Consider the following 15,343-nt stretch of genomic DNA (forward strand, 5'->3'; position numbering starts at 1 on the left):
GTAGACTAGAAGATTTATTTTATTTTTTGTCTTTTTTGTGACCGGTAAGGGGATCGCAACCCTTGGCTTGGTGTCGCCCGCACCACGCTCAGCCAGTGAGCGCACTGGCCATCCTTATATAGGATCCGAACCCGCGGTGCACTCTCCCGAGTGCACCACGGGGCTGGCCCAGACTAGAAGATTTCTAAAGTCCTTTTGAGCAATAACAATCTATAAAAGAGTCTATAAATTAGTCACATCCCTGTGTGATTAGTGGGCAGGAATATTTCAGTCTTGGTTAGGCTTCCTGTTCTACTCTTATAAGGTCGTGTATATTCAGGAAGACAGATTAGGGTTTCTTTTCTCTCTCTTTTTTTTTTAATGCAAGTCAAGTGAAGTAGTGAGAGTAGAGAAGGTACAAAGAAATCTATAACTGCTTGACTGGTTGTGATCAATTAGTCGTAAACACCACTGCACTTGGACCACCAACAGATTGGTTATAATATGAATAATATACAAGTAAGATAATTATGGAAAGAAGTGTATGCACGAAAGGTTAAATGACAAAAAGCTAAAATATAATTGGTGATTTTGTAAATCTGCTTTTACCCCACCTGCCACCCCAAGTGGCTAAATAAAGTCAGACTTTAGTTCTAGGGGCTGTGTATAGAATAGGTTATGACCAATGCTGGTATTATTTCAAAGACGTTGACAAGTTTATGATATGTATACACTAATGCTACATAAAGTATAAAGACGAAGAAAGTTTGATGTTGTAAATTAATAAAAAAAAGTAATTTCATCCTTAATGGCCAGCTCAACTGCTATTGTGTTGCAGGGCAATCAGGCATAAATTGTAAAGTTTCAAGAGACTAAAGTTAGCACACTCCAACAAAGTTGTTTTTTATATAATAGTTATTTTTCTTGTCTAATTTTCCAGTACTTACTGGAAATTCCTTCAATTTACTTCAGTTTCCCTAGCCTTATCCTAGCCAAAATCATGTTCTATTTAATGTTTAACATGCTCACATTATTAAAGGATAAAAGGTCCCAGATCCAACCTTCAATGGCCAGAGTTGTATGTCACTGTCTTTTTACCCACTTGTAAAAATGACTGAGCAAACTCTTTAGATGAATAATTAAGCAACACATATTACTCCTCTTTTCACTATCATTTTAATAGAAAGAGAATATAAACTCCTACATTACAAAATATATTTAATATTGACTTTGCAATGGAAATTTTAAAAACAACAATTTTATGAAATAAAAAGATGTTAAAACCCGGAAAAAAATAAAGAAAAAAGGCTAATAATAATAGGTCTGACTACATAAAGATTAAAAACTTATGTATGACAAAAACAAAGTAAGTCTAAAGGCGAACAACAAACTGGAAAAAGATATGTGTAAAACCTACTAAAGACAAAGGGCTCTTTAATTTACAAAGAACTCATACATATTAATAAAAAAGGGTAACAATCCAAAGGAAAAACTGAAAAAAGAAACAGGGGAAAAACTATTTTAAAAAGGAAAAAATGTAAGAAAATACGCTTAAATCTCGTTCATAATTATGGAAACGCATACAAACAATAAAATACCATTTTCCTCACCCACGAGACAGCAACAGCAAAAATGCTTGACGATGCCCCAAGCTGGGGGAGGGGGAGGGACATGTGCAGCAGAGTCACTGTGGGTGGGGTACAAGTGGGCCCAACTTTACTGAGGGAATCTGACCAGATCTATCAAAATTAAAATGTACAAACCCCAGCAATCTGCTAGAAATTCACCCTGTGGGTATACTTGTTCAAAAACACATATTATATTTAAGGACAGCACAGAATTGGTAATTGCAAAAAACTGAAAACAGCCCAAGTATCCATCAATAGGGAACTGGTTAAATTAATTACGGCATATCCAGTAAATGGAATACAAGATGGCCATTAAAAAGAACGAGGTAGATCCATATGTATGTACTGACATGGAAATCTTCAAGACACACTAGTAAAAAAAGTACACACTTTTAAAAAAGATACATTAAGTTTAAAAAAAAAAGAGGGATACCGAACAGTGCATCAATGAGAAAAAAAGTGTATTAGGGTATACTGCAATTCCTTTCTGTCCTTCAAAGGATCTATGAAACACTGTCAGCTGTGGTTATCTTTAGATAGAAGAAAAAAAGGTGGGGTAGGGGCTAGGAGTCTTTTACTTTTCATTTTGTACCATTCTGTACTGTTCATGTTTTTAGCCTTCAACATATAACATTATTTCAGCAGGGATTAAATGGGTGGATAGAATATAACTCATTCATTGTTCTTTGTATCTCTACATTAAGAAAACAAAATAATTGTTTTTTATACACACATATACATACACACAAAAATATTAAACCAAAACATACAAAATTAAAAAAATACACATATATATACTACACACATCGGAATTAAGCACAAGGGCAAGCCTACCCTTTCCATATCAGACACTTACTATCCTAATGTACAATATACACAGTTAATATTATCCAAAGATCTCAAAGCACTTCATTAATAGTCATTAAACTTCTGTGACTTTCCATTTCATATGGTGATATAAGATTATGGGTACAAAATGCCACTGAATACAGGAAGACATCCCAAGTGTCTCGTCTGAATAACGTTCTGACCACCACCTGATCTTTTTGGTCCTTGTACTGCCTCAGTTAGGTTCCCGAGGCTGGTCTTCGGATCAGGTCACCAAAATAAGCAGTGATTGTCTTCAATTTATTGTTAAGAAAGTTCTGTTCTATTTCTACTTGTCCTCCAGGCCCTGCTAAAGATGCCACCTGAAAAAATGAACAGAAGAAAGTCACACAAACATAAACACGATTTCAAAACAATTCTTCCACTCATAATGTTTTATCAAATATCAGGAAGACTCTGGCTTTTTAAGTCCTTCAAATAATGAGGCATCTCAAGTGTTCACTGTTACTTCCCAGGTAGGTTATTAGTTGCAGACCCTTGTGATATCATGGGTAAGATCATGGTGCTAGGCTATTGTACAGGACTTCATCTCTCCAATGCCTTAAGCTAAAGAACTCAGAGGAAGAGAAAATGAACAAATCCCCCCCGAATATCAGGTATTTTTTATTAACATAGACATTGAATAACCCCCTTTCCTGAAAACCTTTGTCCCGTTCACCTTATCGTCTGCATCTTACCCTCTCATTCATTCAACAATATTTATTGAGTACGTGCTACATGATGTTAGGCATACATCAGAGGGCAAGACAGCTATGATTCAGGCTATAACACCTAGCCTCATGAACACTCTACTTTCTACTAATCACTTTTTCTCTAATTGATCTCTTCTGCTCTTCTCCCAACTTGGACAATCTCTTCCACCTGTTGCTCTTTTGTGTATTTTAAATCTTTTTAAAAAATTGTTGTAAAATATATCGTTCTTTTTGAGGTCTACTAGAATATAGTGACCAACCCCTTTATTAGGAAGCTACAAACACTGCCCCCTCCCCACCACCACACCACCAGCTTTTTAGATCTGCAAAACAGGACTACTACCTAACTCCCTAAATAAGGGTATTTCGAAAAAAAAATTTTTTTTCTGAAATCTACTTGGCAAAAAATGAAAGGTGCTATTAAAATAGATGGTTATCATTTCTAATATGAGCCAGAAATAGAATTACATAAAAAGTAATCTCTGAGAACATACAGTAATTTCTTTTCCTTCTCTATGTACCTTTTAGAGGATTGCCTAGATGTGGGTGCTTCAGATAAGAAAAAAAAGTGAAGATGAGAGTTTTCTGAGGTCTGTGGCAAAAGAGTTCAAATATTACTTTACTCAGTAACTATTTACTAAGAGCTCACAGGTTTCTATTCTAGGCAGTGAAGTACAGAAAAAAAAAAAAAACCAAACCAAACCAAAACAAAGAACACCCTCTGCCTTCATAGATTTTACATTCTAGCTGGGAGCCAGATGATAGACAAATAAAACAAGTACTGTTCCTGATACTGGAAGAAAAAGTCAATCTATGTGTCAAAATATAATGAGAATACTCTTATTTCTTTAGTATTTAGAAAGAAATAATAATTAAAAAACACATGTTACTTTCAAGTGTTCTGATTAAAAATAAATTCTAACCTTAGCTTTTTTTGTGCTTCTATAACTACATGTATTTTAAAGGTTAGAATTTTGGAGCTGGAAAGACTACAAATTTATATGGATCAAGTGAATAAATAATACTTTGCTTCCAGCAAACTTAATACCATCAATTTCCAGCTGTCCTTAATTTTCATCACCAGGTTTAACTGACAAAATGTTCCCCTTTCTTAGTTAAAGTCTAATAAATTGAGAGTAGGAGGAAGTGGGAGAGAAAGAGAGAAGGAAGGAGGGAAGGAAGGAGGGATGAAAGGAGAGAGAAAGGGCGAGAGAGAAGGAAGGAAGGTAAATAGAAAAATGAGCAGTGCTGAATTACATTCTATGTTTTTGACATATTACCTAAATATATTAGGTTTACCAAGAGAAATCCCAATTAGTTTGGACTGGAACTAGAAGAAAGGACTGAACTCTTTCATCAACAGATCACAATGAAGGTTATAACTTAGTAAAAGTTAAGGCATATAAGATTTAAGAGTCAAATAAGCACTCAAAATTGCATTTTCTCAAAAGAAAATGGATTTAAAGTAAAAATGTATAATAAACAAATGAGCAAAGATAACTTCCAAACTGGATCCTAATGGAAAAATATACAATAAATACTAATGACAGGAACACTTTATTATAAGAGAGATGCAGAAAAATTAGGGCACTGAAAAAATATCCCATCACTACATAGCAGAAGTGATATTTATAATATGCAAAAACTTATTTAGAAGCCAGTTATGCCAGGTGAAAATGAGTATTTTACAGGGCCTGCAGATCTCTGTCAAATATAGCGGCAGGAGCAGCAAGCATCTGAAATAACGGCTGCTATTAGAAACCGAATGTCAGACAGGCCAAGTAACTGCCTTACCCACTAGTCCTTTCTGCCCCCATTTTCCTTTATTACATCCAACTAATAGCTACACGAAAATATTTCTGATGAATAGTTTTCTGGAAGGTAAAAGAAGAAAACATTTTTCATCAGTGGAAAACAGGCAACATTCTAACTTAGAGATATTTATTAAATTAGTTCTAATTCCCTGCATATGGCAAACAAATGAGATTTCTATGCTTAAGTGAATAAATCATAATTATTTTACTAACAGTGTTTCAGATAACTTTAAAATGCTTCCTCCAGCTCTGATGGAGTTTGGATGTGTTGTCCCCTCCAAAACTCACGTGGAAATTTGATCTCCAATGCGGCAGTGTTGGAAGCTGATTGAGTCAGGGGGGCAGATCCCCCACGAATGGATTAATGCTCTCCCTGGGGGAGGAGGGATAGTGATTGAGTTCTCGCTCTATTAGTTCCCACGAGAACTGATTGTTTAAAGGACCCTAGCACCTCCTCCCTCTCTCTCCCTCTCTCTCCCTCTCTCTCCCTCTCTCTCTCTCTCTCTCTCTCTCTCTTCCTCTTGCCATGTGATCTGCTCGTACACACCAGCAGCCTGCCACTTTCCACAATGAGTAGTAGCAGCCTGAGGCCCGTGCCAGATGCAACCATCCCAGAACCATAAGCCAAATAAACTTCTTTTCCTTATAAATTACCCAGTCTCAGGTAGTTCTGTTATAGCAACACAAAACTGACTAAAACCGGCTCTCAAAGATGTTATTTCCTCTCTGTTTTCAAATATTCAAATATTTACTTGTTGATTACAATAAATGTGATTTTAAAAAACCACCATTGCAAACAGGAGCACACTGGTGATAGGTCAATAAAATCCTCCTAGGCATCAAAAGCTCACCTGCATTGGTCTCCTAAGAGAAAGCTACCAATAACCAATTCACTAAGCTTTGTCCTTTACCCTTTCTCAGAATCAGATATATGAAACACGAAGACTGTTCTTCAACTCAACAAGTTACATAAAGCACAACAGACCAGAGTATCAGGAAACCCTGGCTATTAGCCCAGGACTGGTAGGAAGAATTGTGTGTGGCACAAAAGGTCTGGGCATCCCTCTATTTTCTATCTACATCATTTACTGGGAAAATTTACTCACAGTAGTGAAAGAAATATAAGCTTATGTACAAAGGCATTTCAGCAACACTGCATATTTGTGTCTTCCAAGTACAGCTTGTGAGGTCAGTCCATTTGACACCCCCTCTAGAGAATATTATGCAGTAAAAGAAGAAACCATACTGCTCTAACTGTCCAACAGCAAACTTTCCCAGGGCAAAGCTGACTAGTAAACATTAGCAACTGATCACATGTCTACCCTGAATTGCAATGTATGTTTAAGTAGTGATTTTACTAAGAACAGAGTTGGTCTAGAAACCTGGGTAGCCATTACTAGAAGACATAGGAGTATACCTGTGGCAGGTAAAGCTCGGCAACAAATGCCTTCCATTTTGTGGTGAATTTTTAGCCTCTGTTTTCTTTCTCACCAAACAGGAATGGGACAGAACTGATTCAGCAAAAATTCTCCTGTAATTCCCTTTGCTTCTCGTGTCACCTCAAATTCTACTTATAGCTCCAACCTCATGGTGAGCTCACACTGTGATAACAGAAGAATCTGTTTCTTCTCAGTAATGAATTTCATGTCAGTGGTGGCAGCAAGATATAAGGCACTGACCCTGTCACTGTGTGGCAGAAAGAGTAGACCAATCTGAAAACTTCCCTAATTTACTCATTGATAAAATCCGGCTAACAGCCTGCCATGCTCACTCCAAAGTGTTACAATGATGCAGCGTGCAGGAGATCCTTATCAACTCTGGTTCTTAGTTTCTTCCTACTCTCTCATGCTTCTGGACCTAACCATGGACCTGCTGGAATAATTTTATAATACCCCAAGGACATAGTTTTGGCTACATGAGAGTGCTACCATTAGACCAGATTTCCACTATATTAATTTAATTCAGAACAATCTGACACAATTTTAAAAATCAATTCTAATATTTAGAGACGATTAAAGCCCCCAAATTTCCACTTATTAAATAAGCAGAATTAATATTTGCAAAGAAATCAGCAGTAAATTTTTATTGTATTCAGACAAAAATACTAAAAATGCTAATGAATTGAATTTAGTTATATTTACGATACTTTCCAAATAACAATACTACCTAGTAGTTCCTCATATTTACAAATACTTCTAGTTATTCAAATGCATACTCTATTCTTCCATACGATAGGTTTTAGAAATGTTATCTATAAATAAATACCTCATTCCTACCTATCTATCTATCATCTATCTACCAACCAAAATACACTATTTGAAATGTGCCGACTACTACAGTTAGGAACTTTTCCCTTCCTAGACATTACAGAATGGAATATGAAAAGCCAATGGGAGCTTCAAGAAGTCTATGAACTAGACAGAAGAGATAGAGCCCTTGATTAAATCAAATATCAATTTCTATACTTAAAGATACAACTTAAACAATCATAGCATAAGTCCTGCCTAAGTATAAAGTAAATTTGTAAATACTTTCCCCTTTTGAGGAAATAACATAAGGTGGGGTTTGGCCCAACTATTCTCATGATGCATGTCTAGAAAGCCCCAGAAGGTGGAGTATGTCTGCCTGACCAAGGTCTGGAATCACGTGACACGAGGCCTCCAGTTCATTTTCTAACAATTTGTAGAGATGTTGCTCAGTGTTGTCCGGCTCTTTGTACTTGTATGAGCATACTATGAAGATAAGTGATTTAAATTAATTTGAGCAGTACAAATGCTATTATTTTCCTGAGGCTAGATGTTCTACGTCTAGTTATGAAATCAAACAAGGATAAGGAGCTACCACATCAAATGACCAGGGGCCACTCCTCTTATCATTCCCATGTCTGGCTAAGAGACAAGGCAGCTCGGGTTAGCAATTCCACCCCCAGGGATTTCACAAACGGTGGTGTTTGATAATCCCTGAATGCAGCTCCCTTTGGGGGACTAACGATCCTAGCTTGATCCGAAACCTCTATTTATTGTACAGTTTTATTTCTTAAAAGAGAAGCTTTTCATGTTTGTAATACATTGGCTGGAATTCTATGGTTGTCAAAGGAAAGATATGAAGGAAAACATAGCAAGATAAGGCATCAAACAGATAAAATACATCTAGCCTGGGCTCTCTGAATAGAATCTTACTCCCCAGGTTTCAATAGTGACTTCAGAAAGAGCCCCTCACAAAAAGATTTTCTAAGTTACTCATTTCTTGGGCTTCATAGTGACAGTATAAATAGCAAGGGATATATTTCCTGGAATAACCCCCAAACAGAAAAAGGGTATAGGAGATCAAGCTAACAGGGGATCTGAGAAATATTTCACTGGATACAGAAAACAATTAGTATCATCTTCTACATGGAACAATTTTATCCATACTTAGTTCAGGATAACATAAATACTATCCAGAGTACAATCTTTCTGGGTGGGAAATTAAATCTCCTTTATGGATATTTCTATGTGAAAAATGCAGCATGAATTTCAAACAGCAGACTCATAAACTTTGGGAACCCAACCTATTTGTAAGTTCAGGTTGTTGTGACATTCTAAATCTTCCTTAACAAAAAGTTGACTTCTTTGTAATTCTGTGATTTCTTCCAATCTCATAGTGCTGTCTTCCCTTATTTAAAAAATACCTCTTATTAATAAATGTTCTCCATTTTAAAAAGAAAAAGTCAATTTCCCACTGTAATCTGATCTAAATTCAATATCAAACAAAATAATTTACTTGATATCTCACCAGTTTCCTTTCTTATTATTCGCTAGTGTCACTACTCCCTCTAGAGGCAGAAAACGGGAATGAGTTGCCAACCTTAATTCTGGCAGAATTTTGAAGTAAACCAAAAGCATGTTAAAGAAAAAGTAACTTTCCTTTTGTGAAAGTTTTAATTTAACTAAAAAATTTAATCACTATAACTTTTATGCTAAAGAGTGAACTCCCTATTGTTTGTTATTCAAGTACCCAAATGAGCCTATCTATCAATGTCCCAGAAAAAAGAAAAAGGATTGTCAGAAAAACATAGTTGAAGAAAGAATGGAGATAAATTTTCCTGAATAAAAAAAACAAACCCTCAGGGAAAAAGATTTTCAATAGAATAACTAGCACAAAGCAGATATATAGTAAGTGTTTATAGAAAAGCATGAAGTGAAGACATCACTGAGTCTTTATGAGGCAGTTATTAACACCAGGTCCAATTCTACTAGGAAAAAAAATAATGTGACTAAATATTTACGGTAAGAACTGAAAAAGGACATTTGAATGTTAGTCAAGTGTCGTATACTCCAAGACTATAGTTTAAACTGTTTTTGGCCAAATTAAGGTCTTATCTGTCTCTATATTTCTGCTTAGGCTACTATTTTCAGGAATACCTAAAATCTCTATTCTTATCTTTCGATAAGGCAGACCTTGGCTAGGTTAGCTATGCAGCATTTGAAACACAACCCATTCAATACATTCAACACATTAGTCCTTTCAATACATCTTAGTCATAGCCTGGAGTGCTCTATTTGTGTCTACATATGCCAGGATCTGTGGAGATGAAGAGGATGTAATAGACATGGATCTAGCTGTCACACGCTTCCTGTTCTGTAATAATAGTCAACAAGCCAAGGACTTCTCATAAACACGTTCTCTGGTAAGAGAACATCCTATATCTTTTTCAGCCCATTCTGTGTAAAAGTTAAGCCAGAGGGTCATAGAAGTTCTTCATCAATGTCTTACCTGGTCAATATCAGTGTTTCTCGGAAGAAAATAAACGATATTATTAGTGATCTTCTGGGAAAGTCTGAAAATTTCAAAGGTGGACAGCAGTTAAGGAAAAGTAACAAAAACAGTAATTTCGATCAGAAGATGTCCTTTACTTATCATAACCTAAATAAATTTTGGTATGTAACAAAAAGGCATAAGTTCAAATCCTCTAATGGAACCTAAAAGAGAATTAAATACAAGATTTTTTAATTTAACAGCACACTGTCCCTGACAGGTCAGAAATCAGAAGTTTAACCTATGTGTTCAATTATCCTAGTGGTAGGCAGCAAGAGTCAGAAATACACACTCTTTCTTTCTGCCATTCTCTAATTATTGAGAAAATAGAAGAGCAGATAGGAAAGCACAACACCAACTCTTTTCGGTAAAGAATAAAGATGAGTGACTCTGTCCACTGTACTCTACATTCTGAGTTTTAATTAACAATTCAGAAACCTGTTTCCTGTTACAGTCAAACACATGACTCCTGCAGAGTGGAAGGTGAAGAAAGGGACAAATAATGAATGTTATTCTTTATGAAATAAAGGTTTGCTTATCTTGGGAGAGTCACAGGAAAAACTTGAAGATACACAGCAAATTAGCACGAGTCAGTGTGAGCTGAAGAAAAGTCATGGGATGGTCACCCACAGACTCGAGACAGATTTTGAGGAAATTCCCAATTTCCAGAGAATAATTCCAAACCGTTCTCATTTTATAATGGTAAAAGTGTATAACAACCAAGGTAAATACCACCTTGCTTTGCCATCACTTTGGAAATAACCACTAAATAATTTTTATATACCTGCTTGTTATGTAAACTAGAATCTATCAAATTCTCTTTGCTAATAGCTTCCCTCTTCACTAATTTCTCTCTCTCTCATACATACACACACGCAGGCACACACACACACATTCTTTCCTCTCCATAGCTATTATCTGAGTAAACTCTGAAGACTACCAAAGGATATCCATCAGGAGACATCATTGTCCTAATATCAAAGGTCTCTGCAGTGGCATAGTCTGGCCCTCCCCAAGGCGGGCTGAGGAACACAACATCAGCTTTCAAACAAGAAGCCAGCAGCAGGAAATCTCCACAGATGAACTCTATCTTATCTGCTATCCCATAAACTTCTGCATTATTACGAGCAAGATCAATCTTAACAGGATCGATATCAATGGCGATTACTAAAAATGAGAAAAGAAAAAATAAGTCAATTGACATTGATTATTAGTTATATAGGATAGTTCATCTTTCCAATTGTCTGCCTATCTTCTGTATAAGAACTGATTTTAAAGACTAAGAGACACTTGGCCATATATACCAGAGATACAGATTTTAGTTAAAAATTTTTTATTTAAATTAGAAAGATTTGCTGTGTTGTACCAAGAAAATGTGACTTTCAAAACTGTCTCACTCAGCCAGCTTTACCTAAGTTAGTGGCAACAGCTGCCATGAAGTATCAATGAAGCGCCAAACGTGTGGTCAGCATTATGCTGTGCTACCTACAACCTGAGTAGCAAACACGTGGAAAGGTCACTGACTGCACGTAAAGCCTACAACTCTAGGTTTCAGAAAAGACAAATTTCCTCAAAATGAGACAATGCCCAAATGAAGACAAATTTGACAATTTCTAGAGAAAATCAAAATGAACACATTTTTATAAACCTATATAGCCAAGTAATGAAGAAATGTAAAAACATCTGCTGATGATGTTTAATGAGACATTTTTAGGTAGAAGGAACAGACAAGATTATGTTTTCACTGAATGGGTTTTCATTTAATTTATTGCAATTTCATAATTAGCAACGCAAACCTAAGCTAATTTTAGCTCACTCATGTCTTTCAGTGTACCTGTACACTCAAGTGTACCTGTAATCAACTGCAGCAGTCTATACTTGAAAAGGCGAAGTGGAACACTGATGCAATACAGAGAGCTTATCATGGAAATGTAGCGGTTTTCCAGAAAAAGTTAGTTTCAAAATTTGTTAACACTTTGAGAAATAATGCACTAAATCCCTTGAACAATGAATATAAGCACCAATAATAATATATGTTGCAAAATCATGCATTTACAATGCTGTTTTTACTGTTCTAAATAAACTAACATTCACATTTATAGGAGAAAAGATTCTTTTCAACTGCTTAATCTGCTACATTTATAGTTTGGAGACAGATGGAAAGATATGCTGACAATACCAAAAATTCAGAAGAAAAAATGACTTTTGACATCAACCTACTCAGTTACTCCTGTTTTCATCTATATTTCTTTTGGAGGCAGACTTTGTTTTTAGGCCTAACAGAATGTACGTATTCAATCTATCACATAAGTGAAATGCTGAAAATGTCTGATGACGTTGTATAGAACTGCACTGTCCAATAATGGTAGCCACTAGCCACATGTGACTATTACCTTTAAATTGATTTAAATAATATTAAAAATTTAGATCCTCAGTCATACTGGCACATTTCAATAGCTCAATAGCCACATGCGGCTAGTGGCTACCATATTGGACAGTGCAGACTTAGAACATTTCTATCATCATGGAAACTTCTGTCAGGCAGCACTGATGCTGAACTACTGGAATACATAGAAAGGGGATGAAAAATGTTATAAATACCCAAATGCAAAACTTTGTGGATTTCCTAACCACTTAGTTGAATATATGCATAGACAGCAACTAAGTAGAAATAAATCTGGCACAAAGGAATAATTTCAATTAAACACAATGCCATTTTCTTATGTGTGTGCATACACATGTGTACATATATATGTATATAAATATACACATACAGTTCAGGCATAATTGAAGGCATGCATGTGTATATATAAGCACACAAACATTATGGTAGGGAATTCAAAGCAGTTAAGTATAATTATGTGTGTGTGTATGTATATATGTATGTATGCACACACAAATACACACGATTATACTTTAATTGTTTTGAATTCCCTGCCATAATGTAGTTAGCTCACCCATACCAGGGGGATACTGTGGGATTATCTATAAATAACATTCACAGAGCACACGTGAGCTACCCCTTCTGGCTTGGTAATACCACTATACTGAACATGCTGGAGGGCTCCTGAGCTTCTAGACCCACACGCTAAAAAGACCAAAGTCAGGTGTGATAGCGCTGGGATGGCACGGTGTTTGCTGCCTGCCTCCTTTTCTTCCCAGGGCTGGCCATCTGTAAGGGTGAGTGATTAAGACACTGAGGGAAATTTAGTGGGATGGGAGCTGGTATGTAAGAACATGGAAGTATTCATCTCCCTTTAGCCTGGGACCCACAGTAGACATTTTACCAAATGTGGGCTAAGCTACAGAGAGCCTTGGTAACAGACTTGTACTTAGAGAAATACAAATCTATGATATGGACTGTTTCCATGATATTTTGAGAAAATTTCCAGATACATTTGCTGCTTTATCGGCATAGATATTTTAATTGTCATGTTATGATACAATGCCAAAAAGAAGACAAACTGTACAACTTTTGAGAAAAAATCATTTTCAGACAATAAACATTGCTTTGAGCTCACAGGAATGGCTTATCTGGCAAAGTCTGAGAAGAACTTTGAGAATAGTGAATTTAAAGAAAACAAGAAAATAATTACTATTTGGTAAATATGAGAACAGTTTTCATCTAGGCTATTAGTAGAGCATGTAAAATTAGTCATGCCCTAGAGCATAGGAATAATTGAATAAGGGCCACAGTTCATCAACACTGGTCTTAAAATCAATGTTAAGTGTCACTTCATCATTTTTTAGCTTCCACATTATGTTCTAAGAACTTCATATAAATTAATGAGATTTAGGTGAAATCTGTTGAAATGGAAACTATCATTGAAATGTATAATATGAATATATAAAAAAAAATAAAACCATGTTGAGAGTGAAAACCTTGGCTTCACAACTCAGCTATGTCAATTTGGGCAGAATGTTGGATTTCTTGAAGTCTTCTTATCCTCAGGAAAAAGCACACTACCTACTTGACAGTTACTGGCTGATACATAGTGACGGAGGTTTTCTTTCTTGTGATTCCAGAGTCAAAGAACCATGAGAATGATGCAATACTTAACGATTTTTAGAGCTTACAATGTTATAGCTGAAAGGTAGCACACAGGTTAACTCAATTCAACATCTTCTTTAAATTAAGGTGAAATGATGTCAAAGTGATAAAGATGGGGAGTTGCGAAGCTCAGATGCCCTGCCCACTGTTCTTTTCTTCTAAAGAACAGTTTCCCATTTTAGTATTTTTGGTTTTATATAATGACATGATCTTGGTTCCACCAATTCGTATGTGCATCTGTATAATCTTGGGCAAGTTACCTCATCTCTTTAAGTCTCAGTTTATCTGTGAAATATAGATAGTAAAAGATATACTTCACAAGACTGTTGACTAAATAAATTAATACATATTAAGTACTGATGTCAGTATGTGATACAAAATGAATGCCTTAATATGTGCCAGCTATTTTTAATATTTGATATTAAATTATTAGTTATATATTAAGCCTCCATAAAGACAGGCTGAAGCAAAATGAAACATTTACAGAATGAACTAGTAACTGAGGGCTAATTACCTCTCTTTCCTGTTAAGGCAAACTGAATGCTGTTCCCTCCAACACCACAGAATGCATCTACTATAATGTCACACTTGAAGGACTGACTGACACGGCCAGCAATGTGTTCAGCGATCTTCTCAGGTGTAACTGAAAACCAGCCCTCTGCCAAGGAAAAGTATTTCTGTTAAGATGTTCAATTTCACGAAGCCAGGCCAAGCAGAAACAAAGCAAACATTACTATATATTACATATCTTTTAAAAGTTCAGTTTCCCCTTCCAAAAAAATTATAAATTACCTAGTTTTAAAGAAAACTTCTATTCTTGTTATAAAAAGAAGCAGCATCATTCCCATTCCCAGTTTCCACAGAAATCACCTCAATTCTTACCTGATTCTTTTGTAATATAGCCCATCTCTCCAATAACTGAATACAACTTCAATTCTTCTGACTGAGGCATTAACTACTTACTACCTACTATGGAAAATGGAAAGTTAGCTGTTTTAATTGGCTAGCTCCCCACACTTCACTGAGTTTCCCAATTATTTCATTCCTGACGGAGAAGCAATGATCTGGATTTCTACTGGACAGTCTGGAAAAATTTGCACATTTTTAAAGGGTCAGAAAAAGCAAGAAGCTGACAGTGAATGGCTGCAAAGCTGCAGAAGTATAGTAGGAATAGCCCTCATGGTTTCAGAAATGAGGTCCTGTGTCCACTCCAGAGGAAAGAATAGTGCCCTCCTTTCTCAGCAAAAGAAATTGATATTTTTCAGAAAGGTATTTCTCTGAACAAAATGATGTGCCCATTTTCCTGTTGCGTCTCTACCAAAACTTTAAATGGATCCTCATTACTAAAAGTATAACAATATAAAATTCCTTTTATCGTATTGCACTTTTTTTCTAGTTCGTATCTCTCGTAACAAATTCCTATGTCCTTTGCAAATTATTTAAGAGGTTCATGAACATCTGAAATTCTATAACAGATCAAGACCTTCTCATTTT

At 35.8% G+C, this 15,343-nt stretch overlaps 1 protein-coding gene across 2 annotated transcripts in view; it reads right to left on the bottom strand.

Moving 5' to 3' along the window:
- Positions 1-1,136: 1,136 nt before the first annotated feature.
- TGS1 (trimethylguanosine synthase 1) overlaps positions 1,137-15,343 on the bottom strand; it is a 36,916-nt gene continuing 22,709 nt past the window's right edge. For both annotated transcript variants that reach the window (XM_008580798.1, XM_008580799.1), the window contains 4 exons: positions 14,364-14,507; positions 10,749-10,965; positions 9,757-9,835; positions 1,137-2,797 (listed from right to left, as the gene is read on the bottom strand). In XM_008580798.1, the coding sequence (XP_008579020.1) occupies positions 2,675-2,797; positions 9,757-9,835; positions 10,749-10,965; positions 14,364-14,507 (563 nt within the window). In that variant the 3' untranslated portion in view covers positions 1,137-2,674. The remainder of the gene's footprint in view (positions 2,798-9,756; positions 9,836-10,748; positions 10,966-14,363; positions 14,508-15,343) is intronic.

This window comes from Galeopterus variegatus, unplaced genomic scaffold (genome assembly GCF_000696425.1).
Source record: "Galeopterus variegatus unplaced genomic scaffold, G_variegatus-3.0.2 Scaffold2163, whole genome shotgun sequence".
Classification (NCBI taxonomy): domain Eukaryota; kingdom Metazoa; phylum Chordata; class Mammalia; order Dermoptera; family Cynocephalidae; genus Galeopterus; species Galeopterus variegatus.